Genomic DNA, 25278 nt, shown 5'->3' with positions numbered 1-25278 from the left:
TTATCTATAGTGTCATTTGCAAATATATTCTCCCATTCCGTGGGCTGCCTCTTAGTTTTTTTGACTGTTTCCTTGGATGTGCAGAAGCTTTTTATCTTGATGAAGTCCCATAAGTTCATTTTATCTTTTGTTTCTCTTGCCTTTGGAGATGTGTCATGGAAAAGGTTGCTTTGGCCGATGTCGTAGAGGTTGCTGCCTATGTTCTCCTCTAGAATTTTTTTTTTAAAGATTTTATTTATTTATTTGACAGAGACAGAGACAGCCAGCGACAGAGGGAACACAAGCAGGGGGAGTGGGAGAGGAAGAAGCAGGCTCCTAGTGGAGGAGCCTGACGTGGGGCTCGATCCCACAACGCCGGGATCACACCCTGAGCCGAAGGCAGACGCTTAACCGCTCTGCCACCCAGGCGCCCCTCTCCTCTAGAATTTTGATGGATTCCTGTCTCACAACAAGGTCTTTCATCCATTTGGAGTTTATTTTTGTGTATGGTGTGAGAGATTGGTCAAGTTTCATTCTTTTGCATGTAGCTGTCCAATTTTCCCAGCACCATTTATTGAAGAGACTGCCTTTTTCCCACTGGGTGTTTTTTCCTGCTTTATCAAATATTAGTTGCCCAAAGAGCCGAGGGTCCATTTCTGGGCTCTCTATTCTGTTCCCTTGGTCTGTGTGTCTGTTTTTGTGCCAATACCATGCTGTCTTTGTGATCACAGCTTTGTAGTACAGCTCGAAATCCGGCATTGTGATGCCCCCAGCTTTGTTTTTCCTTGTCAACAGTTCCTTGGAGATTCGGGGCCTTTTCTGGTTCCATACAAATTTAAGGACTGTTTGTTCCAGTTCTTTGAAAAATGTCCTCGGTGTTTTGATCGGGATAGCATTGAAAGTGTAGATTGTTCTGGGTAGCATAGACATTTTAACTATGTTAATTCTTCCGATCCATGAGCATGGAATATCTTTCCATCTTTTTATGTCTTCCTCAATGTCTTTCAAGAGTGATTTATAGTTTCTAGAATATAGGTCCTTTACGTCTCTGGTTAAGTTAATTCCAAGGTAACGTATGGTTTTTGGTGCTATTGTAAATGGGATGGATTCCCTAATTTCTCTTTCTTCAGTCTCATTGTTTGTGTATAGAAATGCAGCTGATTTCTGAGCATTGATTTTGTATCCCACCACATTACTGAATTGCTCTATAACTTCTAATAGTTTGGGAGTGGATTCTTTTGGGTTTTCCATATAGAGTATCATGTCATCTGCGAAGAGAGACATTTGACTTCTTCTTTGCCGATTTGAATACCTTTGATCCCTTTTTGTTGTCTGATTGCTGTTGCAAGGACTTCTAGTGAACTATGTTGAATAATAGTGGCGAGAGTGGGCATCCTTGTCGTGTTCCTGGTCTTAAGGGAAAGGCTTCCAGCTTTTCCCCATTGAGTATAATATTTGCTGTAGGCTTTTCATAGATGGTTTTTATGAGATTGAGAAATGTACCCTCTATTCCTACACTCTGAAGGGTTTTAATCAGGAAAGGATGCTGTATTTTGTCAAATGCTTTTTCGGCATCAGTTGAGAGGATCATATGGTTCCTGAGTCTTTTCTTGTTGATATGATGTATCACGCTGATCGATTTACGAATGTAGAACCACGCTTGCATCCCAGTTATGAATACCTCTTGATCACGATGGATAATCCTTTTAATGTACTGTTGGATTCTATTAGCAAGGATCTTACTGAGGATTTTGGCATCCATATTCATTAGGGAAATCGGTCTGTAATTCTCCTTTTTGGTGGGGTCTTTGCCTGGTTTGGGGATCAAGGTAATATTGGCCTCATAGAATGAGTTTGGTAGCTTTCCTTCTGTTTCTATTTTTTGAAATAGCTTTAGGAGAATAGGTATTATTTCTTCTTTGAATGTTTGGTAGAATTCTCCAGGAAAACCATCCAGGCCTGGAGTTTTGTTACTTGGAAGGTTGTTTATCACTGACTAAATCGCTTCATAATTAATTGGCCTGTTTAAAAAATCAATTTCTTCCTGTTTCAGTCTTGGTAGTTTATAGGTTTCCAGGAATGCCTCCATCTCTTCCAGATTGCTAGTTTTTTGGCATATAGCTGTTGATAAAAGTTTCTAATAATCCTTCCAATTTCATTGGTGTTGGTCGTGACCTCTCCTTTTTCATTCATAATTTTAATAATCTGGGTCCTTTCTCTTTTCTTTTGGATAAGTCTTGCCAATGGTCTGTCAATTTTATTGATTTTCTCAAAGAACCAGCTTCTTGTCCTCTTGATTTGCTCTACTGTACTTCTGGTTTCTAATTTATTGATTTCTGCTCTAATCATGGTCAACTGCTTCCTCATGCGTGGATTAGGCCTGTCCCTCTGTTGCTGTTCCAGCTTCTTGAGGTGAGAGTATAAAAACTGCATTTTAGATTTTTCTGTTCTTTTGAGTGAGGCCTGGATGGCTATGTATTTCCCCCTTAGGACTGCCTTTGCAGTATCCCATAGGGTTTGGACCGTTGTGTTTTCATTCTCGTTGGTCTCCATAAATTGTTTAAATTGATTTTTGATTTCCTGGTTTATTGAGTCATTCCTGAGCAGGATGGTTCTTAGTCTCCAAGTGTTTGAGTTTCTTCCAAATTTTTCCTTGTGGTTGAGTTCCAATTTCAGACCGTTGTGGTCTGAGAATATGCAGGGGATAATTTCAGTCTTTTGGTATCGGTTGAGACCTGTTTTGTGTCCCAGAACATGGTCTATTCTTGAGAATGTTCCATGGGCATTAGAATAGAATGAGTATTCTTTGGTTCTGGGGTGTAGTGTTCTATATATATCTATGAGGTTCAACTCGTCGAGTATGGCATTCAAAGCCTTTGATTCTTTGCTTAGTTTTTGCCATGGTGTTCTGTCTATTTCTGATAGTGGGGTATTGAGGTCCCCTACTATTAATGTATTTTTATCTATATGTCTCTTTATTCTGGTTAAGAGTTGGCTTGTGTATCTTGCTGCTCCCCTGTTGGGGGCATATATATTTGTAAGTGTCATATCCACTTCTTGGATACATCCTTTAAGAATAATATAGTGCCCTTCTGTGTCTCTAACTATAGTCTTTAGTTTAAAATCCAATCTATCTGATATGAGAATTGCTACCCCAGCTTTCTTTTGAGGTCCATTTGTGTGATAGATGGTACTCCATCCCTTTACTGACAGTTTGAATATATCTTTGGGTTCAAAATGAGTCTCTTGTAGACAGCAAATGGATGGGCCATTTCTTTTTATCCGGTCTGCAACCCTGTGGCGTTTTATGGGAGCATTTAAGCCATTCACATTAAGACTGAATACTGAGAGATATGATTTTAATGATGCCATATTGCCAGTAAAGTCTTTGTTTGTATCGGTTGTGACTTTCTGTTCTGTATCCCTCTTGGGGCCTTTTTACCTTTATAGAACCCCCCTTAATATCTCCTGTAGGGCTGGTTTCGTGGTTACGAAATTGGTTAATGACTGGTGATTCTGGAACGTCTTTATTTCTCCATCAATTCTGAATGACAGCCTTGCTGGATAGAGGATCCTTGGCTGCATGTTTTTCTCTGAAAGAGCTTTAAAAATGCTCCCCCCCCCCAACCCTTTCTCTCATTCCAGGTCTGTGTAGACAGGTCTGACGTAATTCTGATACCTTTGCCTTGGTATGTGAGAAATTTCTTTGCCCTGGCCGCTTTCAATACTGTGTCCTTGGATCTAATATTTGCAAAATGCACTATGACGTGGCGTGGTGTAGGTTTGTCGTGGTTGAGCTTGGGAGGGGTCCTCTCTGCCTCTTGGACACGAATGTTTGTTTCGCTTGCTAGATTAGGGAAGTTTTCAGCTACAATTTGTTCAAATATCTCTTCTAGACCTCTGTTTTTCTCCACCCCCTCGGGGATGCCAATGATTCTGACATTGGATAGTTTCATTGAGTCAGTAATCTCCCGTAACCTACATTGGTGGGCGTGGATTTTTTTTTAAGTCCAGCTTCTTTTTTCGTTTTTTCTTCTACTAACCCATCCTGCAATTCACTAATATGTTCCTCTGTCTCGGTGACCCTGGCCGTCAGAGCCTCTAGTTTTGATTGCATTTGGCTCGTAGAATTTTTAATTTCTGTCAGATTCGCTCTCATTTCTGTCCTTAGGGATTCTATATTCTCAGTAACATTTTCATTAATACTTTTTCAAGTCTACTCATCATCTTGACCATTGTTACTCTGAATTCCATTTCTGATAATTTGGTTACATCCATATGCATTATTTCTGTGGCAGAGGCCACAGACTCATTGTCTTTTCTTTGCTGGGGGGGGCCTTCTCCTTCTCGTCATTCTGATGAGGAGAGGTTGCGGGGCTGTCCAGAGCCCAAATTATTGACTGGGACCCAGGCCGTGCCCCTTGTTTTATAGGGATCTTAGGGATGTGGGCTTCTTTAAAGATTTTATTTGTTTATGTGGCAGAGAGCCAACCAGCGAGAGAGGGAACAGAAGCAGGGGAGTGGGAGAGGAAGAAGCAGGCTCCCAGTGGAGGAGCCCGATGAGGGACTCCTTTCCGGAACGCTGGGATCACGCCCTAAGCCGAAGACAGGCGCTCAATGACTGCGCCACCCAGGCGCCCGGGTTGTGGGCTTCTTGATTTTTCAGCCTGCCTTCTGTGTTCTGGGGGAGGGGCCTGCCGCGCCGATACTCAGGCAGCCCTGTTTGGGTAGAGTCTCTGCGTCCCCTGCGAGGGGGGATGGGGATGGGCACGCTGTGAGCCGGTATTTCCAGGCTTTTGTTCTCTGGCGGCTTTCCCTGGCGGTTTGCTGTGCCTCTTCTGAGAGTCAGAGCAGCAGCGGCTGAATCTCAGCCTGTCTCAGAACAGAGGGATCGTGGACCGTTCTCCACTGATGTTCTGGCCACTTTAACTCTGTTACTGTTGGTGCTGCTCAACCCTGCAGCGTCCCGGGATGTGTGCCCCACACCCGGCGTCCCAGCCCTCACTTCCGGGGCCGGCGCGTCTCTCTCCTTTGTGTTTAACTCCGCCTGCCGCCAGCCGCCCTGCGCGCTCCCGGAGCTCCCGGTCTCAGTCTGGTTCCAGCGAGCGCACAGGAGTTCCGGAGTTCCGTGAGAAGTCTGATGGCGCACCCGACTCACGGTCTCAGTCTGCTGTCTCGCGGGTGCCGTCTGTGAGTCCGCCTGCTCCCCCGTGCAAGTGGCTACTGCTTCCTGGCGCCCGAACACGGCGGCTCCCTCCCCCTTCCGTTTGTCTTCCAATATCTGCGCGGTTTCACGGCTCCCCGCTTCATACCTCAGTACTCAGCGCTGGAGATGTTCATTTGTAGAGATCCAGATGTATCTTCTTGCGTCTCAGGCTGATTCCGTGGATGTTCAGGCTGGTCTGGTACCTATCCAGCTCGACTCAGGGGACCGGCTGAAAAAGGCGTCCCCTACTCCTCCGCCATCTTAACTCTCAGAAACTCATAAAACTGTGGTTTTAAATCTTTCCATTGCGTAGTCAGATAATAACTTTCCACAAAGTTCCTCTGCTAATTTGGAATATTATTCCTTAATTGATGAATGTCTTCTTATGGTAATATCCATTAGGAAAAAAATAGAAGACTTTTAAACCATGGTTATGTCCATTTATTGTAAAAGGTGTAACAGATTTAATTGAATTTCTCATTTGTTTTTTGACAGCATTATAAAAGAACAAAACTATTCATTGGGGCCTATTTTAATTAAGGCAAAAAATGTTATGTATTCTTTTGTTTTCTTTAATTAGGGATCCTCAGTTCCTGAATTAACACATTCTGATGCTTACCAAACTAGAGAAATATGTTCCAGTGGTAAGTTATATAAAGTTCTGACATTTTCGTAGTACTCATTTAAAAAGTATTTGTTTCTTTTTAATAGTCAGTGGTTGATTTCTTTATTTTAGATTCTGGATCAGACTGGGGTCAGGGAATTTATCTTACACAAAGTCAGGGATTTGATCCAGCATCAGAAGACCGAGGAGATGAAGGTGAAGGTTCAACAGATTCATTTCCAAAGAAAATAAAGGTACTGAAAGACAGATATCTTTTAGTGAAACTAAGCCTGTGTGGTTTCTGTAATGAACATAGAAGTTTTTTAGAACTTACATAGTAAGCATAGCAAGAAAGAATCTTCAGGATCTGTTTAGTGTTATTCCTGTATTTTCCAGATAATAAAGGACAGTATATTTAATAATTATTTGTCTAAAGATTTTTAAAAATAGTTTTTATTCCTGGTATTTTTAAGTGCCAAAATTATTAAAGCAATCTCAAGGACTAGAATTTATCTCAGCATATTTCTTTTGGCCAAATTAGTGGTTAATCATTAAATCCAAGAAGAGCACATCAGCTAAGTAGAAGGAACTTACAGGTGAGAGTTACACAAAGTCATAGACTGTCTTCTGGGATTGGCTTACCCCTCCCTAAGAAGGCAGCCAGTAATGATAGCCTCATGTTTTCTTCTTGGAGTGGCTCTTCTAAGTCAATCTAGCTAGATAAAGCTACCTTGCTTAAAATTTATGTTTCTTTGTGTGTCTGTCTTTGAAGAAGTTGTCAGAATTCTGGCCTTTGGGTTTTCATTTCTAGGGATTACTGAGAGCTGTCCATAATGAAGGCATGCAGGTGCTCTCCCTCACTGAGTCTCCCTATAGTGATGGAGAGGACCATTCTGTTCAGCAAGTGTCAGAATCTTGGCTAGAAGAAAGAAGAGCTTATCTCAGTACAATCTCTTCTCTTAAGGATTTAATTACCAAAATGCAAGTGCAAAGAGATGCCGAGGTACTCAATATTGTGCATCTTAATAGTTTTATGTAACTTTTATTAATAGTAAGGCACTTTTCATGGGGCGCCTGGGTGGCTCAGTCATTAAGCATCTGCCTTTGGCTCAGGGCGTGATCCCAGGGTCCTGGTATCGAGCCCCGCATCGGGCTCCGTGCTTCACTGGGAGCGCTCGGAGCCTGCTTCTTCCTCTCCCACTCCCTCTGTTTGTGTTCCCTCTCTCGCTGGCTGTCTCTCTGTCAAATAATAAAATCTTTAAAAAAAAAATAATGCACTTTTCAGATTAAATTGTTGTCTTTTATGATGTAATTACACACGAATTACTACATTTCATTTAAATGCCATAAGCTACACACGAAAGCAAATCCATACTTTACTTTTGGCTTATACTGTTTCTTTTGGTTGGTAGATAAATATCATTTTTAGAGTTTTTTAAAACATGCTTATTTGATAACTAACTTTTGTTTTTTATACTCTGCTAGGTTTATGATGGTTCCCAGTCTCATGAGAGCTTCCCAGACTGGCGAGGTGAACTTCTGCTTGCTCTTCAGCAAGTTTTCTTAAAGGAGCGCAATGTTTTACTAGCTGCATTTCAAACTGAGCTGACAGCTCTAGGTACTATAGATGCAGTTGGATTATTAAACTGTTTGGAACAGAGAATACAAGAACAGGTATCAAAATAAAACTTTGAAACAAAGAATGCTTTTTAATAGTAATAAGCAAGTGAGTTATGGATTACTTTTGGAGAAGGTCTGAAAGTTAAAATTTTAACAAGATCCACTAAGAATATTAGAAGAAAAATTATTACCTTAAATGTTTTATGTTAGAAAATAAGCAGGACTGAAAATTAAGGAGACATTCATCCAACTTAAGAAGTTAGAAAAGAGCAACAGAATAAGCCCAGAGAAAGTAGAAGTAAGCTATGGTAAGTTCTTGTTGTCCACAGTAGTTGGATTCTGTAAAGTTACTGTGAATGCTGAGCCATTGCTATAGGAAAAGTACAGCAGGTAGGTTCCTGTAAGCCCCTGGTCATGACATTTGTCAACCAATCAATACATAATTCTGTTTTGTGTGTGTTTTTGTTTAAAAACACCTTATTTATGAACTCATGGCCAAGAGCCCTATATAACTCATGCCTAAACGAAGCTTATTACATATATTCTCTGCATAAAATACAGCCGTCTTGTGATGAGTGACATAGGTAGTTCTTCATCTCTGTGCTTAGGTACCATTTTAAACAGCAAAGTCGCCAATAAAGAATATAAAAAAGCAAAAAAAACACAGTACTGAATAGATGGCACAAAGGACACATGTTTGCAGTAGAAGTGATGAAAGAAAACAGCAGAATGGGACCTAGTTCCACTTCAGCTGGAAGCACACATGCACGGCTGGCAGTTTAAATATTTTGCCCCTCTTTGCGTGTTTACAGATGACTGTCAGAGCACCACAAGTATTGAATTGGGGTCACAGATAAATTTTAGTGAATAGGCAGATTTGTAGATACGTAACCCACAAATAGTGATGTTCAACTGTAATAAAGAGAAATGAAGTTAGTGAAATGTGGTATGTTAGTACACTAGAGAGAATAAAAACTTATGCAAGTTTCTTCTTTGAAAGATGAATAAGATAGAAACTTTTCTGGAGAATCAGTTAAGGAAAAAGGTAAAGCACGTTTTTATAAAAGTTAGAAATTAAAATGGGATCCGAACTAAAGATAACTGAGATATAAAATAATAGAATATTATGATTAATTTTATATCAGTTCAAAAACTTGGGTGAAATGGACAAATTTCTAGAAAAATAATCACTTCTCAAAACTTATTTAGGAAAAAATAGAAGAACCTGAAAAGACCTATAACTAGTAAAAAAAAAAAAAAATAGTTGAAAAACTACTAACAACACTTAGTGCCCGGTTCTTCATTTTTAACTACATTCTCCATTAAAAGGAGCTAGGACTCCTCGGAGAAATGGCCGATTCCTGGGCTAGAGCAGAGGGACATACAAGATGAACTGGAGTATCTTGTTTTGCTGACAAGGACTTGCTCAGAGAACTAAGGGGAGATGTCAAAAGATCACAGAAGCCAACTTGGAGGAGTTCCCAATGTCCACATTTAGGACAATTGGAACATCATACTAAATAATGATAGTGACAGATTATAAACCAAAGAGTAGAATAAGAATTCATAAATTCATACTAATATAAATAAATGGATAAAAATTCTTTCTTACAATAGAATACCAGAAAGTGGATAGAAGAAATGATGAAGATAGATCACCTTTTGTTAAACATTATAGTAATAACTCAAGCAATAACTATCCAGTGGAAAACCTTACAGATACCACCTTAACCAAGTGATCAGAATTAATATCACCAGTAATAGAATGACCAGACATCATGTACTTCCTGATACGAAGTACACTACCTCACTTTTGTGTATAACTAAAATCTACTCACGAGCACATATTAGACCAAAACAGATTGAGGCCACTGTACATCTGTCAGAATGGCCAAAATAAAAATCAGGGGAAATACCAAGTGCTGGTGAGGATGCAGAGAAACTGCATCTCATACATTGCTGATAGGAATATAAAATGGAAGAGTCACTCTGGAAAATGATCTGACAGTTTCTTTTAAAGTTAAATATACACTTACTTACTATGTGACCTAGAAGTCCCATTCTCATAGGTGTTTATCAGAAATGAAAACTTTTGTCTCCATAAAAATCTATACAAGAATATTCGTAGTAGTTTTTATTTGTAATACTCTGAAACTGGAAACAACCCAATGTCTTTTGACAGGTAAATGGATGAAGAAATTAAAGTACATCCATACAGTGAAATACTACTTAGCAAATAAACAGGAACAGACTGTTGATACCTCTTATATGTTATATAACATTTAAAATGACATTTAAATTTAAATGTCAAAATTATATGACATTTGAAATGACAAAATTATAATGAGAGTGAACAGATCAGTGGTTATCAGGGGTTATGGCTGGGGAAAGGATGTGACTACAAAGAATTTTCTTTGTGGTGATGAAATAGTTCTGTATTCTGATTATAGTGGTGGTGACTCAGACCTATACATGTGATAAAATTTCATAGTATTATACACTAGGAAAATGAATATGTGTAAAAACTAATGAAATTTCAGTAAGCCTTGTGATATAAATAGAATTGTACCAATGTCTAAACCTAGTTTTGATAATGCACTATAGTTATGTAAGATCTGATCATCAGAGAATACTGGCTGAAGGGCACATTGGAACTAATAAGTTAAATAATAGTATTATAGTAGATTAATTTCTACTTTTGATAATTGTACTGTGGTTTGTAAGAGAATATTCTTGTTTTTAGGAAATACACACTACAATTTTTAGGGGTAAAGGAGCGTCTGCCACTTCTCTTCACACGTTTTGGAAAAGGAAAATAATGATGTGTATGTGTGTACATACACACAGAGATATATACAGAGAGAGTGGTAAAGCAAATGTAGTTAACATTTAGGGAATTTGGATGAATGATATATGGGGATTCCTTGCACAATTTTTAGAGCTTTTCTGTAGGTGATATTATGTCAAAATATGAAATAAAAACGTTTTAAAAAATTTACACACAAGAATTACACCAAGTTCAAATGGTTTTACAGGTGAAGTCTAGCGTACATTCAAGGAATAGCTAATTCCAGTCTTAAACATGTGCTTCCCATTGTTGGATGACTGGGGGAATGCCTTGTGGTTTTGTTAAGAGGCTAATACAACCCTGTTACCCAAGTCAGACAAAGATAATATAAGAAAGAAAACTTATGAGCCTGTTTTATTCATGAACATAGATGCAGAATTCCTAAACAAAATATTAAACCAAATCCATGTATATTTTTTAGAGACACAGTCACCTTACACTTCCTAGGAATGCAAAGATAGCATACCATTAAAAATAACTCATGTGACTCATTACTTAATGAAGAGAAAATAAAGGAAAGACTATGATCAGATGATCAGATGGCTTCACTGGTGAATTCTACCAGATGTTTAAAGAATTAATACCAGTCCTTCACAAATTCTTTTAAAATTAAGAAGGAAGAGAAGGGAACACTTCCCAACCCATTCTATGAGGCCAGTATTGCTGTGATTCTTTTTTTTTTTTTTTTTAAGATTTATGAGAGAGAGAGAGAGAGGGAAAGCACATGTGAGTAGGGGGAGGAGCAGAGGGAGTGAGAGGGAGAGAATCTCAAGCAGACTCCACGCTGAACTTGGAGCCGTCAAGTGGCTCAGTCTTAAAACCCTGTGATCATGATCTGAACCGAAATCAAGAGTTAGACACTTCACCGACTGAGCCACCTGGGCCTCATTATTGCTGATTCTTAAACCACACAAAGACATCATAAGTAAAGGAAACTACTGACCAAATATCCAATGAGAATAAAACCACCACTGGAAAAATGAACAAATGATACAAATATGTGCACAAAAAAAGTATCCAATAAATATATGAAAAGATAAAATGTACTGTATACTTCATACTATGAAATACTATATAACATTGAAAATGGTTATGAAATAGAGCTGTATGTGTCAACTCAGGTGGTTCACCATCATGAAATTCACTTAAATTCATTAAGTGAAAAAGGCAGGTTACACAAAGGTAGAATACACCATACGATGGCATTTATATAACATTTTAAAACAGACAAAACAGCACTGGGTGTTATACACAACTAATGAATCATCGAGCCTTACATCAGAAACCAGGGATGTACTGTATGGTGACTAACATAATATAATAAAAAAATCATTAAAAAAATAAATAATAAATAAAAAAATAAAGGCAACACATGCTGAAAAAAAAAATAAGACAAAACAGTACTGTATGTTGCTTAGGATAATGTGTGTATATAAGATAACGTGCAGAGCACATGAAAATAACATCAGACTTAGAATTTGAGTGTTTCTCAAGCAGGTGGTGCAGAGGAGGTGTTCAGGGAGTTGTATAGAGGGGGCTTTAGCTGTGTAGGTGCTATTTCTTAGGCTGTGTACATGAGTGTTTATTCTTCTTGTATGTTTGAAAATTTTCAAAGTGAATGTGAAGATTAATAATTAAAAAGTAAATCCTAATGAACAGGAAGAGAAAATTAACATCTTTCCAAAATTTCAGCATGTGTGTTCCATTTTTTTTTTTTCAGACTTCCTGGTAGTTAATATTATTGTCTTTATAACTCTCTTCACTTGATTTTTTTGTTTTGCATTATTATAGAGTAATGAATATCAAGCAGCTATGGAATGCCTCCAGAAAGCAGATAGAAGGAGTTTGTTATCTGAAATTCAAGCACTGCGTGCTCAAATGAATGGTAGGAAAATGACTCTTAAAAGAGAGCAAGAGAATGATCAACCAAGCCAAGGTATGCTGGACATCAGGCTCACACAGTGGCAGCAGATAGGTTGAAATATTTCATTCTGTTTCCCTTTATCGTATTATTATTCATTTATTTATTTATTCATTTTTTTTAATAATGATTTTTTATTATATTATGTTAGTCACCATACAGTACATCCCCGGTTTTCGATGTAAGGCTCGATGATTCATTAGTTGTGTATAACACCCAGTGCACCATGCAATATGTGCCCTCCTTACTACCCATCACTGGTCTATCCCATTCCCCCACCCCCCTCCCCTCTGTAGCCCTCAGTTTGTTTCTCATAGTCCATAGTCTCTCATGTTTCATTCCCCCTTCTGATTACCCCCCCTTTCTTTATCCCTTTCTTCCCCTTCCGATCATCCTAGTTCTTATGTTCCATAGATGAGAGAAATCATATGATAGTTGTCTTTCTCTGCTTGACTTATTTCACTAAGCATTATCTCCTCCAGTGCCGTCCATGTTGTAGCAAATGTTGAGAACTCATTCTTTCTGATATTATTCATTTAAAACACATTTCCTTTTAGTCACATTTTCTTCTCATTCTCATATAATGGAAATAATCTACAGTAATGACTGGGAATTAAAGGACTGTCCAATTGGTTTTTAAACAGATATATTTAATTTAAAATGAGCAGGCATTGCTTTGATCAGGTTGTTTAAAACAAGCCCATTAAATTCATTATCTTTTTATGTTTTGAAGTTCTTTGTGAGGATAGCAACCTAAAAGAAAAAGAAATCCACAATGAAAGTATTTCTTTTTTAATCCTTTTCTTCTTATAAATTATACATATAGAAAAGTGCAAAATGCAAAAATATACAGTATAACAAATCTTTAAATGAATATCTATGGAAACTTTACCCATGTGAAATACCTCAGAAGCTCCTTTCCAAACACACTCCACTGTGGTAACCTAGAGGCAACCATTATCCTGATTATTCTTTAGTTTTACTACCTATTTGTGTATTCTTAAACGATGTAAGTTTGAAGTTTTCTTGCTTTTGAACTTTATTATTCTGTATATATTTGTGTCTTCTTTTACCTCTCTATAATATTTTTCTAAGGTACTGCATTTATCTCCAGTTCATTTGCTTTTGTTATAGAATTCCCACAATTTATATGTCCATTCTATGGTTGAATATTGGGATTATTTCTGTTTTGTAGCTATTTCAACCAGTGCTGTTCTCCACATTGTTATACTATGTTGCTGCTGCATACATACATGAGTTTTCTGAGAATATATACCCCCCGGGGGTGGAATTGCTGAGTCGTAGAATACATCATTTCACATTTATTTTGTAATCCGAAGTGGTCCTTTCAATTTGTATGATTTCTAGCAGAGTACGAGAGTCCTGTTGCTCCACTTACTTGTCAGTAGTTGACATCGTCAGACCTTTGTTGCCAGTCTGGTGGATATGCAGTGAATTGTTATTGTGGTTTTAATTGTGTAATTTTAAAGTAATTTCTCTAATTACTGAGGTGGTTTCGTTCTTTGTCATATAATTATTGGCTAGCTGGATTTTTGCCTTTGTGGTATGCTCGTTCATGTATTTTCCCCATTTTTTGGTAGGGATGTCTATTATAGTAAGTTGAGCTGTGGATAGAAATCAGTAGGGTACAATCTAATTTTCACTAGATCTAGTGAAGAGACATTTTGGTCTTCAGTTTGTGTGATATAATGGTAGAAACATGCTTTTACAAATTTTGAAAGTTACACATAGTCTCACATTTGTCATTGAACAACTAAAAATTTTATCTTAAAATATCTCAGAGAAAACGGGTGTAATGAGATCACAAATATATCTTATATTTAGAGATAAGATTAATTGAAGATTATTTCTAGGGAATTGATTAGTATTATTTTACTTTGTTATTATTTAAGTTAAATAAAACCCCATTGAAAATATATAGATACATATTTATATTTGTAGATCCTTAGCTTCTTCTAAGAAATAGTTTTAAAAGCTTAAACTAACAGGGGCACCTGGGTGGCGCAGTGGGTTGTGCATCCAACTCTTGGTTTCATCTCAGGTCATTATCTCAGGGTCCTGAGATAGAGTCCGCACTCGGCACAGACAGCTTGGGGTTCTCTCTCCTCCCTCTGCCCCTCATGCTTGTGCTGTCTCTCTCTCTCTAAAATAAATAAACAAATCTTTAAAAAAAAAAAACTTAACATGATTGTCTTCTAAAGCCAATGTTATTCCTGTCTCCTAACATCAGTGAATTGTAATATAAAGTGATGAACTTTGATAAAAGTTTTTAAATTGAAAATACATTCAAGATAGAATGGAGAAAAGAATAGAGTAAAAATTACCCCCTTAGAATCTCCTGAATCATAAAATAACAACTATTAACACGCAGGTAAATATATCTACCTGCAGACCTTTATTAATGCTGTTACGTATACAAGCTTGTTTTTTGCAAAAGCAGGATCCTGATGCATATTTCCTAACATTTTTTTTCATTTATAAGGAATTTAAATATTTTCATTTGTTTTCATTGTAACAGACCTGTTGCAGTGGTTTGGTTGGTGTTTAAAGAACAAACCATGATCCAAGGTTCTGTGACAGTAAAGTTCCTAGGGACTATCTGCGAAGGGATGCTAAACAAAACCAGCAAGCCGTGCTCAGCACTGTAGTCATGGTTACATGCCCAATTCCTGCAAGTGCTTTGTGTGGCTATCAAAAACTATTGGCGTTTTTTAGCGTGAGCTATTGAAGTTCTGCTTGAGCAGATACACACTTCTATGTATAGTCATTGTGAACACCTGAATTTCTTTTATTTCATGTCTTGCATTGATTAATATATTCTGCTAAACTGTTATCCTTATGTAATTATAATTCTGAAATCTTGACCATTAGCACTATGAGGAAAGTAATTCATGTTACGTATTTATATAAATTGCCAACTTTGGAACTGCGATCTTTTCACATTTGCTTTGCAGTAATCTCCTAAATTAAACATCAGTTCTCATCGATAAAATACTTAAACCAAATATGAGTTGCAAGATTGTAATTTAAGTATTAATAATTTTCCGTTTAGAACTCTTGGAGTATAATATGCAGCAGAAGCAGTCTCAGATGCTGGAGATGCAAGTGGAGCTCAGCAGTGTGAAGGACAGAGCAGCAGAACTGCAGGAACAACTGAGTTCTGAGAAAATGGTGGTTGCTGAACTGAAGAGTGAACTTGCACAAACTAAATTGGAACTAGAAACAACACTCAAGGCACAACATAAGCACCTAAAGGAATTAGAGGCCTTCAGGTATGTCAGGCTTTCTTATTAAAATAAACCTATTTCGGTGAAGGAAGTGGAGTAATTTGTCACAGACGTTGTGCAGATCTTATAAAAGCATAACATTATACATAATGTGTAAATAGCTTGAAACTTTGTTATTTATAGGAAAAACTATAGTGGAAAGGAAAAACTCCAAATTTTTCCAAATGATAAATTCATGATTAGGTATCGGCATATTCTCTACTGTGGGTTCAGTTCTACATATAAGATATGTAATTCTGACTTCTATTTTACTACCAAGTAATTTGAAGTGATATTTATGATCTCAATAGAATTTGTGGTTCACCAACCTAAAATATTACACAAAATGTTTTAAAATATAATGCTTGTGAAAAGGATAAATTGTTGGTGTAAATAGTGGGATATTCTGGTTGCCAAGGACACATTACAAGAACATTCTTTATTTTGAACAGTAGTGATTCCAATGTTCAGTAAAAGACAAAGGAAAATTTTTATTAATATTATTTTGTAAAAATAAATTGTTTACAGTGCTGAATAGTAGTTAATAGTTGCATTACTAGAAACAGTTAATTTGAAATAAACCATAGTCAGAAATCTTTATAATCTTTACATGGCTTATATTTTCCTGTTAGCTAGTTTATAATATGCCTCCACTTTTCAGTGGAAGCTCTCTCTTTCTCTTAATATAAACTTGGTCAAAGTAATTTTATGAAAGTTTGATCGTCTCTGATTTAGGTTGGAAGTTAAAGATAAAACCGATGAAGTACATTTGCTTAATGACACATTAGCAAGTGAACAGAAAAAATCCAGAGAGCTCCAGTGGGCTTTGGAGAAAGAGAAAGCCAAACTAGGACGCAATGAAGAGCGGGATAAAGAAGAACTTGAGGTATTGTTACCTTTGTCTTTAAATGTCTCTGGAAAATCCAAAACAACAGAAGAGAGAGAGTCTCGAGACTTTTCTCTTTCTAAAATGTCAGGCTTAGACTGTTTATGAGGTACAGTAAGTTGTTCACCGTATATGGAATACTATTATGTTATCTAAACATTATCTATCTAGGAAATGCTAATGGTGTGATGCGGTTTTGTTTTGTTACATCCAGGGGTGCATACAGACTGTTCTGCTACAATGTGTGTTTGGGGAATTTGAGTTAGTGCATATACAATTTGATAAATTGGGCATCCATTTCAGTTTAATGCAGAGTAGTTTCGGTTCCTGTTTTCTCCTAGGGAAGTGGAACTGTGACACCTCTCTGGCAGCAGGAGCTCTCACTGCTATATTTTTTAAAAGTTGAAAATAAGTCCCTTCACTCTGGGCTGTCTTCCAAAGAGGCACAGCCCAGCCTTGCACAGCTCACAGCTCACGGCAGGCTGTACTGCACCCACAGTACTCACGTTAATGGTAGCCCCACTGGCTCAGAGCTCTTGTTCCATCCACACATGGTCCTCACTAGCTCTGTGCTAAAAAACTAAGTAGCTGGCATCCCTTCCCTATTAGGTTTTGTTTGTTTTTGTTTTTGTTTTGAACATCCATCTTAGTAGCCTCCAGGCATAGTGAGCTATCTACCTGGCAAGCACATGATATCCCCTCAAGTACTGATTACAATATTTTATCATTACAAATTTATGTAAGTTTTGTGTAGTTTGTCACTAACCCTGCTTTCCCCATAAGCCCTATTATTTTTAGTATGTGACATTGGACAACATGAGGCTTTTCAGGAATTTATGTCACATTATATTGGAAATATTTGTATTTTTAAAGGTCATTATTTCTAGAAGGAATATACTCTGCTTCATATTCCTTGAGTAGGTGTGATTAATGTTTGGAGAGAAAGTATTATTTAGCTTATCTATCTTTTGTTTATATTTGATGAGAATCATCTGGCTGTCCAAATATTTATGCTCTAACCACTAAAAATTTAAGTTAATAAACTGGATAATCAATTCTGTTATCAAATACTACCAACTTAGTATTAATAAAATAGAATTATAGTGTACTTATAAAGAATTTTTAATAATATTAACGAATTCTTAAATTCATCTTTCTCCTACAAGGATTTGAAATTTTCCCTTGAGGGACAGAAACAAAGAAATATTCAGCTAAATCTACTGTTGGAACAACAGAAACAATTACTAAATGAATCACAGGAGAAAATAGAATCACAAAGAGTGCTACATGATGCCCAGTTATCAGAAGAACGAGGTCGAAACTTAGAGCTTCAAGTACTTCTTGAATCTGAGAAAGTTCGAATACGGGAAATGAGTAGTACCCTGGATAGGGAGCGGGAATTGCATGCTCACTTACAGAGCAGTGATGATAGTGGGCAGCCTCGGCCCTCCCTACCCTCTGAGGACCTCCTTAAAGAGCTACAGAAACAGCTAGAGGAGAAACACAGTCGCATAGTAGAATTGTTAAATGAGACTGAGAAATATAAACTGGATTCTTTGCAAACAAGACAGCAAATGGAGAAGGATAGGCAGGTTCACAGGAAGACGTTGCAGACAGAACAAGAGGCCAACACTGAGGGACAGAAAAAAATGCATGAGCTCCAGTCCAAAGTGGAAGATCTTCAGCGCCAGCTGGAAGAGAAAAGGCAACAAGTTTATAAGTTAGACCTTGAAGGAAAGCGACTGCAGGGAATTATGCAGGAATTCCAGAAGCAAGAACTAGAACGAGAAGAAAAACGAGAAAGTAGGAGAATTCTCTATCAGAATCTTAATGAGGTAAATTGACACTGTTTTAAAATATTTTTTAAAAGAACACTACAGCCCTTTGAACATATAATTTTGATACTGGACTAAATTACTTAAACAGTTATGAACAGGCTGCCTGGGTGGCTCAGTTGGTTAAGCATCTGCCTTCAGCTCAGGTCATGATCTTAGGTCCTGGGATTGAGTTCCGCATCAGGCTTCTTGCTCAGCAGTGAGGCTGCTTCTCCCTCTGCCCCTCCTACTCTCTCAATCTCTCTCTATCTCTCAAATAAATAAATCTTTTAAAAAAAATAATAGTTACGAACAAATGATTTAAAAAGGAAATTCATAGAAATTTATTTGGAGTATATGTGTTCCCTTGAGAAAAAAATGTGATTCACTATTCATTTATAATTACTGCTTTTTCTTCTTCTGCCGAAAATTGCTAGCCAACCACATGGAGTTTAACCAGTGATCGAACTAGAAATTGGGTTCTTCAACAGAAAATAGAAGGAGAAACAAAGGAATCAAGCTATCCTAAACTGATTGAAATGAATGAAGGAGGAGCTGGCTGTAATCATGAATTAGAAATCATCAGACAAAAGCTTCAACGTGTGGCTTCAAAACTGCAGCATCTGGCCCAGAAAGCCTCTAATAGGTTAGATTTTTCCTCCTGACTTTGGAAATGGCATTCTTAGACAAGCTGGATAGAACCTGCCCCTCAATTTTAGCTAGCCGTGGGTGGGGAATTGAAGTTTTAAAGTTAATGCATGTTCACGTTAAGACATGGTATTCTTTAAGAAAACTCATATACCTGAAAACCTTCACCTTGAGCCCTGGAAAGAGAACACTTTAATGTAAGGGAGAAGATAGGTGATGCGGATGTCACCTAATCTGTTAAGTTTGTGCTAGTCAGCACCACTAATTGAGAAAGGTATGTTTTGACTTTTTGTCTTTTTCTTGAAGACTACAGTTTGAAACAGCAGATGATGAAGATTTCATTTGGGTTCAGGAAAATGTTGATGGAATTATTTTACAACTACAGAAATTAACTGGCCAACCAGGGGAAGAGGTAAGACTTTAAAAACTTTAAAGATTTAATGAGGTATATGAATCATTTGAAACTGGCACCATATTTTCTAAAGAGTTTTAATTTTATCTTTTCATTTATTTTAATATTAATAATATTTGTTTTTCCCTAACAGAAGATAGTGAAAATTTGGGGGAAATTAACTTTCATTATCATTAATGAATAATTATAGTGACATTTTATTATATTATGATAACCAAGTTTCTTGCAAGAATAGTCTGGCTTCTACCCTCACCACTCTCAAAACCATCCACAGAATGCCACCAGTGTCTTCACAGTTGACTAATCTGATGAATCAATCTTTTCATTCCCTGTCTTTATTGACTTCTTTATAGCATTTGAAACTTTTGACCTCCCCATCTTAAAAACCTCTCTTTTTTTCACAAAAGTGACCAACATTCTCTTATTTATTCCATTTCTTTCATCAGTCACCTTCATGATTTCCTCTTCCTCCTGTCCTCATCCATATTTTCCTCTACGAAATCTCATTCATTCCCACAGCCTGAGTTCTCAGGAGACTTATTTATTGAACAAATACTTAAGTCAGGCATTTGTTATGTGCCAGGTACTATCCTGGGTCCTGAGCTACAATGAACAAATCTGATAAAAAACCTCACCCTTATGGACCTTATCTTCTAGTGGCTTGTGGTTCTAGTCTGTACCTCTATTCTCTAGTCCAGGTTTATCTTTTCCATTAGTTATAGGAACTCTTTCCTTGGGGAAATGGACCCCATAGTGATCCCTTAGGAACCTCACAGGCACGTTCCAAGCTGAGCATCATCTTTCTTTTCTTCTGTCCCTAACCCACGTTTCTAGTCCTGATACCGCCCAGTTTGGAAAGTTGAAAGTCACCATAGACCACTTTCCTTCACTCTCACTTGTGTATCGTAGCAGTGACTAAGGCCTGTGCTTTTACCTCCTAAATATCTATCCCATGTGCCCCTAGTCATTGCCTTTATTCAGGCTTCTAGTATTTCTCACCTGAACTGTTGTAATGACTTCCTGATGTGTCCACCTGACACCAAGATCTGTCTTCCCTAATTTACTGTACTTTGCACGCTGCTACCAAAGGAATTTTTCTAACACATAAATTTTGTTTGTGGCACACTCTTGTCTCAAAGCCATTTATGGCTCTCCGCCGCCTACCCTTAGGTCTATTATTTGTAAAGTGAAGGCAGCCTTTAGCCTTACCAAGCCACTTGTAGCTCCCTAAAAGCAACACACTCAAACAAAACCCTTGTGCCTTTACACATGCTATTCCTTCTGCTTAGTATGCCCTTCCCTATCTTCTTTCCTACCTGTGAAATTCTTCCTGGTTATTTAAGACTCAGCTCGAGCACCACTTCTTCATGAAATCTGTTGTTCTCAGTGCCCATTCACATTTATGTGCATTGTTCTTAAACGTTTGTGCTTCCACGACCTTAATGCCATTTTATTTCTCTAGCCTAGCTTAGTGTCCCCAGGTACTTCTTGTGGCTCATTGACTGAAAGACTGCTGAGACAAAATGCTGAGCTGACAGGACATATCAGCCAACTGACAGAAGAAAAGAATGACTTGAGAAATACGGTCATGAAGCTAGAAGAACAGATCAGGTGGTATCGACAGACAGGAGCTGGCAGAGATTATGTACGTCTCATTTTAGCATGGCCACGTTAGAAATATCGCAGAATTACTATTTCTTCTATTTTCACTTCTTAACCCTAATGTAAAAATATTATATATCTGATTCTTAGTAAGATCATTGGAAAATGTTATAGAGGTGACAGTGATAATAATAATAGATATTATTTATTGGGAGCCTTCTCTGGGTCATATCCTGGGTTCTGTTCTTTCAGAGTCTGTAATCCACATTCAGCCTTATACATGAGAAAACTGAAGTCTGTAGTCAAACCAAGAACTGCTTATCTTGTTTTCTTTTTTTAAGATTTTTTAATTTATTTCTTAGAGAGAGAGCATGAGACTGGGGGCGGTCAGAGGGAGAAGCAGACTCTCTGCTGAGCAGGAAGCCCAGTGCGGGACTTGATCCTGGGACTCCAGGATCATGACCTGAGCCGAAGGCAGTCGCTTAACCAACTGAGCCACCCAGGCACCCAAGAACTGCTTATCTTAACCAAAGCCAGATACTTTGCTCCCTATGGACCACCAGTGGAACCATGTAAAGAAATGTTCAAATGTGAATTCTGACTGTTCTCATCAGTTATCAGTTATTATGTTTGTGACTCAAGTGAAAGATGCCATTAAATTCTATATTTCAGTTTAATAAACCACTCTGGCAGTTTATTTAAATTTTTTTCCAGTTGAAAACTACAAAATAAATTGCTAGCTTCTGTAACATAAAGATAGGAATATGATATAGGAAAGACTAGTGAGACAACTGTGCAGTCAAATACACGATAACACATCCACAGAGCTTCTGTAGCGATCCACTTCCCTATGGACATGCCAGGTGGTTTTTTCCCCACTTCCCAGTGTGCTGTTTCAGGCCTACGCTCTACATTTGAACCCAGATGGTCCATTTATTAAGGCTCTAGACTTTTTTATTTCAAAGTTCTGCAAAATCTAAACACTTTCCTTGGGGCTAGGCTCCCACAGGGATTTTTAGTTTTAAAATTAAGCAAAGGACCATATACTTAAAATTCGTGTGTATTCTTTACTGTCAGTTGAGATTGGCTTTGAACTCTTCCTGTCTGAGATTGGAAAGCTGAGGTTCCCATAGGGGTACCTTTAATGTGTTTAATTTGGATTTTTTTCAGAGACTTATTCCTAAAAATCATGTAAGTAGGCTCTGGTCTCTGCAGTCTTCTAGGTTTTCATTCAGTGGTGGTGCCAACATTGAAGCCATCATTGCTTCTGAAAAAGAAGTCTGGAACAGAGAAAAGTTGACTCTTCAAAAATCCTTGAAAAGGGCAGAAGCTGAAGTGTACAAACTGAAAGCTGAACTAAGAAATGAAGCTTTACTTCAGAATCTGAGCCCTGATTCTGAACATGCTGCTATAAAGGTGGGAGACATGTTCCATTGAAACATGTACCAGAGTGGGTCCTCTGCTTTTGCCTTGTTTCATCTCTCACTAACCTTAACTGAACAGAGTAAAGAAATTTAGGTGGCACTTAGGCTGTCTCTAGGTCTCACTATTCAGTGTGTGTCATGAATGCAGGTCTTCAGCTGGTCACAAAACTTTAGTGGAAGGCATGCCCCCATGGCAGCACCATGAGCTCATGGCCCCACTTCCCCCATCTCATCCCTAACAGATAACAAAGTTCTCTTTTCCACTGCCAACAAAAGCTCTACCGCTTCAATATCAAAGCATCACCATGCTCTGTGAGATGGTAAGCCCTCTGAAGAGCCTCTCTACTGACTCTAATGAATATTGTAATAAAACTACTTTCAATCCGTTAACATATAATCCAAAATAAAAAGAAAGAAAAATGTTTGGAATATTTTTTTAACTGTGGAGTGAACATAAATTATGACTCTTAAAGGACAGAGAAGATTAACATTGAAAATGTTAATAAAAAAACGTTAAATAGATTAGTGACCCTAATAATAAAAGTAGCTCTATGCAGTTAAGAAAAACCGAGATAGTAATGGAATGACAAAAATATTTGCGGTAAATATGATGAATAGGAGCTAAAATCCAAAATAAACCAGAAACCTAAGTATAAGGTTTATATTTACATTCCACTGACTAAAAAGAGGCAGAAGTGTAAAATTTAAGGTTGATTATCTTTACCTTCAACTTTGCTGATCAGGTAGAAAACAGTAGTAGGGTATATCTGCCATTCTGCTACTACTGCTTTTTTTAAAATAAAATCTAGGTTATCTTCCCCTAGAGAACAATTTGAATAGCTTCTCAATAATGTCTTTTTGTTCTTTTTTTTAACGTAGAGAATTTATGGTAAATACCTGAGGGCAGAAAGTTTTCGGAAAGCTCTCATTTATCAGAAGAAATACCTGCTGCTGTTACTGGGTGGGTTCCAGGAATGCGAAGATGCCACACTGGCTCTGCTTGCCAGGATGGGGGGGCAGCCGGCCTTCACAGACCTCGAGATGATCACCAACCGTCCAAAGGGCTTCACCAGGTTTCGGTCAGCCGTTAGAGTCTCCATGGCAATTTCAAGGTAAAGTGTTGGAAAGAAAATGCATTTTAGTAGACTCTAAAAGGATTTAGATTTTTAATCCTCTCTTTTCTCTGCCTATTGTGCTTTGCACTCATACAGTATGAGACATTTGCCATCACTAAAACATGTGGGCTTCTTTCTTTCATCCTTTTAGCCAGGGATACTTTATGTTGTACCATGGAGATTCTGTGCAAAGGGCTTCCCAGATGCAGGCAGCTGGTAATTCAGCTGCGCATCCAATCTGTTTTTTTGTTTGTTTTATTTTTTTAACTCTGAATAAGCCCATAAACCAGCTCAGACGTTTAAAGAAAAGGGATCACGAAAGGGAAAAAAATGTTTTTAAAAATTACTTAAGGCTACACATTCATTTTCTTCATTGCTAAAATTACCCACTCTTGGGGTTCAGCTACCCAAAGCCCTGGCCTCACTCTGCATTTGAACCCAGGATTAGCCTTTGGGGCATTGGACTGTGCTAGTGCTTTTGTCCCTCTCCGTCTAGTAGTTCCAAGCTAGGAACTCTGGTACTCATTCTGTCTGTGGTTGAAATGGAGCCAGGACTCAAACTCCCTTGAGGGCCTGGCCTCCTGCAGTCCTCTCATCTGAGTGATCTATACCCAGACCTCTAGTCTTCTCCATGCTTCGCCTCCCTTTTATTTATGTAGGAACCAGATGGTCTTGAAAGAATTTTTAGTTTTTAAAATTCTTCCTATCCGGTCGCATCTGATACATCTTCAGAGGGTTTTGTCCTTTTTCCTTGACCTGTCTTTCTTTGAAAAATACAACAGAAGTTTTTAACTAGAAGCTGTCTGAGATCACCTAGTTCAGAATACCATCTCACAGAGGTATCATCTCAGAGGAGACTGAGGCATGGAAATGTTGCAAAGCCAGTACTGGTAGAGCTAGGACAATCAGCCGGGGTTCCCAAGTCTCATCCATGTGGGCTCTGTAAAGGAAGCTCACATTTTATCTTACTAATGGTCTAAGACCCTCCTTGCCTCTGCTGTTCCACACTGTTGGCAGGTGGTCCCAGTTTCTCCCTCTTCATCGTCCATTCCTTTTACCACCTTGTACACTCTGTACAGGGTTAAGTGCTGGGAGATGCACTGATAAAGAAAAAAAATATGAACCTTGCCTAAATCCCTAAAGGCAGCTCACTTCCTACTGGGGAAGAACAGTATGCTCATACCTTAGAAGACACTAAATGACAGGTCACAGGAGTTAGTTATTAATTTTTATTGGAAGAATTTGGGAAGGCTCCATGAAAGCCAGTCGCCACTGAAGGACTTCATTCTAACTGCCTCTTTTTCTTGTCCTCTTACATGTTCGTTGTATTTTCACCCTCCTAAAACTGAGCTTTGCAACTGATTGGAATTAAGAAATCAAAATTGGTGTTTAGAAAGTTCCTTGGGCCGGGGTAGGGCAGACAGCACCTCACTACAGCTGGTCTGCTGCACTACCACCCCCCTTCCTTTTAAAGCCTTACTGTTTTTCACCCCCGATCCCATGGCCTCACTCCTTCCCAGCTTTCCCAGCTCACTGCCAGGGTAAGGGTCTTTTTATTCTTGTTCTATCTCATTTGCCTTGTAGCCTCCATTCTTTTCTCCTTTCTTTTCCTTTTTTTTTTTTAAGATTTTATTTATTTATTAGAAAGAGAGTGAAACCATGAGCAGGCTGCAGGGGGCAGGGAGAGGGAGAAGCAGCGGGGAGCCCGACTCGGGGCCCAGTCCCAGAACCCAGGGATCATGACCTGAGCGGAAGGCAAACGCTCAACCAGCTGAGCCACCCAGGTGCCCCATTCTTTTCTCTTTTCATTATTTCTCGTCTTTTCTTTACCTATCCACTTTTCTCTTTTCTGCTTTTGCTGTTCATCTCTTTGAGTCCTAAACCTCTAAAGTCAGAACCTGGTGCTGGCAAC

At 38.2% G+C, this 25278-nt stretch overlaps 1 protein-coding gene across 11 annotated transcripts in view; it reads left to right on the top strand.

The window, feature by feature from the left end:
* AKAP9 (A-kinase anchoring protein 9) overlaps positions 1-25278 on the top strand; it is a 198269-nt gene that overhangs the window by 164621 nt on the left and 8370 nt on the right. For all 11 annotated transcript variants that reach the window (XM_087861089.1, XM_087861093.1, XM_045793284.2 and 8 more), the window contains 13 exons: positions 5766-5829; positions 5922-6043; positions 6601-6792; positions 7275-7463; positions 12049-12193; positions 15252-15471; positions 16201-16351; positions 17518-18186; positions 18603-18811; positions 19120-19225; positions 20688-20870; positions 22043-22243; positions 23131-23363. In XM_087861089.1, the coding sequence (XP_087717215.1) occupies positions 5766-5829; positions 5922-6043; positions 6601-6792; positions 7275-7463; positions 12049-12193; positions 15252-15471; positions 16201-16351; positions 17518-18186; positions 18603-18811; positions 19120-19225; positions 20688-20870; positions 22043-22243; positions 23131-23363 (2684 nt within the window). The remainder of the gene's footprint in view (positions 1-5765; positions 5830-5921; positions 6044-6600; positions 6793-7274; positions 7464-12048; positions 12194-15251; positions 15472-16200; positions 16352-17517; positions 18187-18602; positions 18812-19119; positions 19226-20687; positions 20871-22042; positions 22244-23130; positions 23364-25278) is intronic.

The sequence above is a fragment of the Ursus americanus genome, chromosome 3 (assembly GCF_024610735.1).
Source record: "Ursus americanus isolate L20-20 chromosome 3, mUrsAme1.1.p, whole genome shotgun sequence".
NCBI classification, from domain to species: domain Eukaryota; kingdom Metazoa; phylum Chordata; class Mammalia; order Carnivora; family Ursidae; genus Ursus; species Ursus americanus.
Note: the sequence above shows the minus strand (reverse complement) of the source record. Positions and strands in the feature narration are given on the sequence as shown.